At 51.0% G+C, this 1211-nt stretch overlaps 1 protein-coding gene across 1 annotated transcript in view; it reads right to left on the reverse strand.

Moving 5' to 3' along the window:
- The window catches only part of LOC125486339 (discoidin domain-containing receptor 2-like), a 15676-nt gene extending 14707 nt beyond the window's left edge, over nucleotides 1-969 (reverse strand). The window contains exons 1-2 of the mRNA XM_048613344.1: nucleotides 944-969; nucleotides 264-492 (exon numbers count right to left, since the gene is read on the reverse strand). Of these exons, the coding sequence (XP_048469301.1) occupies nucleotides 264-492; nucleotides 944-969 (255 nt within the window). The remainder of the gene's footprint in view (nucleotides 1-263; nucleotides 493-943) is intronic.
- Nucleotides 970-1211: the final 242 nt, after the last annotated feature.

The raw sequence follows: 1211 nt of genomic DNA on the forward strand, positions 1-1211 counted from the left end.
TCCTCTCCACCTATCTTCTATCCACCTCCCCCTCTCTCCCTATTTATTTCAGAATCCCCTTCTCCTCCCCCATTTCTGAAGAAGGGTCTAGACCCGAAACGTCAGCTTTCCTGCTCCTCTGGTGCTGCTTGGCCTGCTGTGTTCATCCAGCTCTACACCTTGTTATCACAGGTAATAAATGCTGGCCCAGCCAATGGTGCCCATGTGCCTTATCAGCGAGTTTGAGACTCCATGAGGAAGCAGGTGGGCGGTGCTTTCTTCACCTGTTTCCCCTGGCGATCCTTCCAGGTTATCCAGCGTCTCCCATCCCGGCTGTAATCCAGTTGGTAAGCACGGGCAAACTCATTGCCGCTCCCATAAGCGTGACGCCCCTGTGTGCCAAGCAGCGTAATAAAGGTGAGGGCATGAAGGTCAATCTGCAGGTACTCCACACTGTCAGGGTACAGGAGGTCGACTGGACACCAGGCTCCATCACCCCGCTCCTTCTCCAGTCTGAAAAGGAACACGGAGCACTTACTTCAGTGTTACAGTACCAGGAGGGGGCAGTAAGACACCACATTAACCCATCAGCAGCACTAGGAACAGTCAACATGGACTGACAGGCCCTTACAGCTTTCACATTTATTGACTGGTATCAGCAGCCAGAGTAAATGGCATGTCACTTACCAAGCAACCTGTAATTCACCAACAATCCTCATCCCCAGCACCTTCTGTTACTGAAAGAGTTCAGCACTGGTAGAATGTCAACATTAAGTCCAGGTGAACTTTAGCGATATGTGATCCTCAGCAGGCAGAGGATTTGACTGAGAGCAACAAAACTAAGACTGGTCTCAAACTTGGGTGTTTGCAGAGTAACATTCACACAGGTACAGGTAGAGTTACAAACATGGTCACACGAACACAGAAACACAGCATCATTTATACTCTCAATCTCAACTCTCACTCGTCAACTCTCACATTCACGTACATAGCCAACTCTCTCTCTCACACGTCCCCAAATCTCTCGCTCACCCACACATACACACACACACACAGAGCCCCTCAACTCACTCTCACGCACACCGCCAAACTCTCTCTCATGCACACAGGGACCCTAACACTCTGTCTCTCTCTCTCGCGCGTGCACACACACTTGCCCCCTACAACCTTCACACACAGACATGCCCACACAAGCGCCTCGCGCGCACACACACATATATCCCGCCACCCAC

Source organism: Rhincodon typus, chromosome 28, assembly GCF_021869965.1.
Source record: "Rhincodon typus isolate 14 chromosome 28, sRhiTyp1.1, whole genome shotgun sequence".
In the NCBI taxonomy this organism is placed as follows: Eukaryota; Metazoa; Chordata; class Chondrichthyes; order Orectolobiformes; family Rhincodontidae; genus Rhincodon; species Rhincodon typus.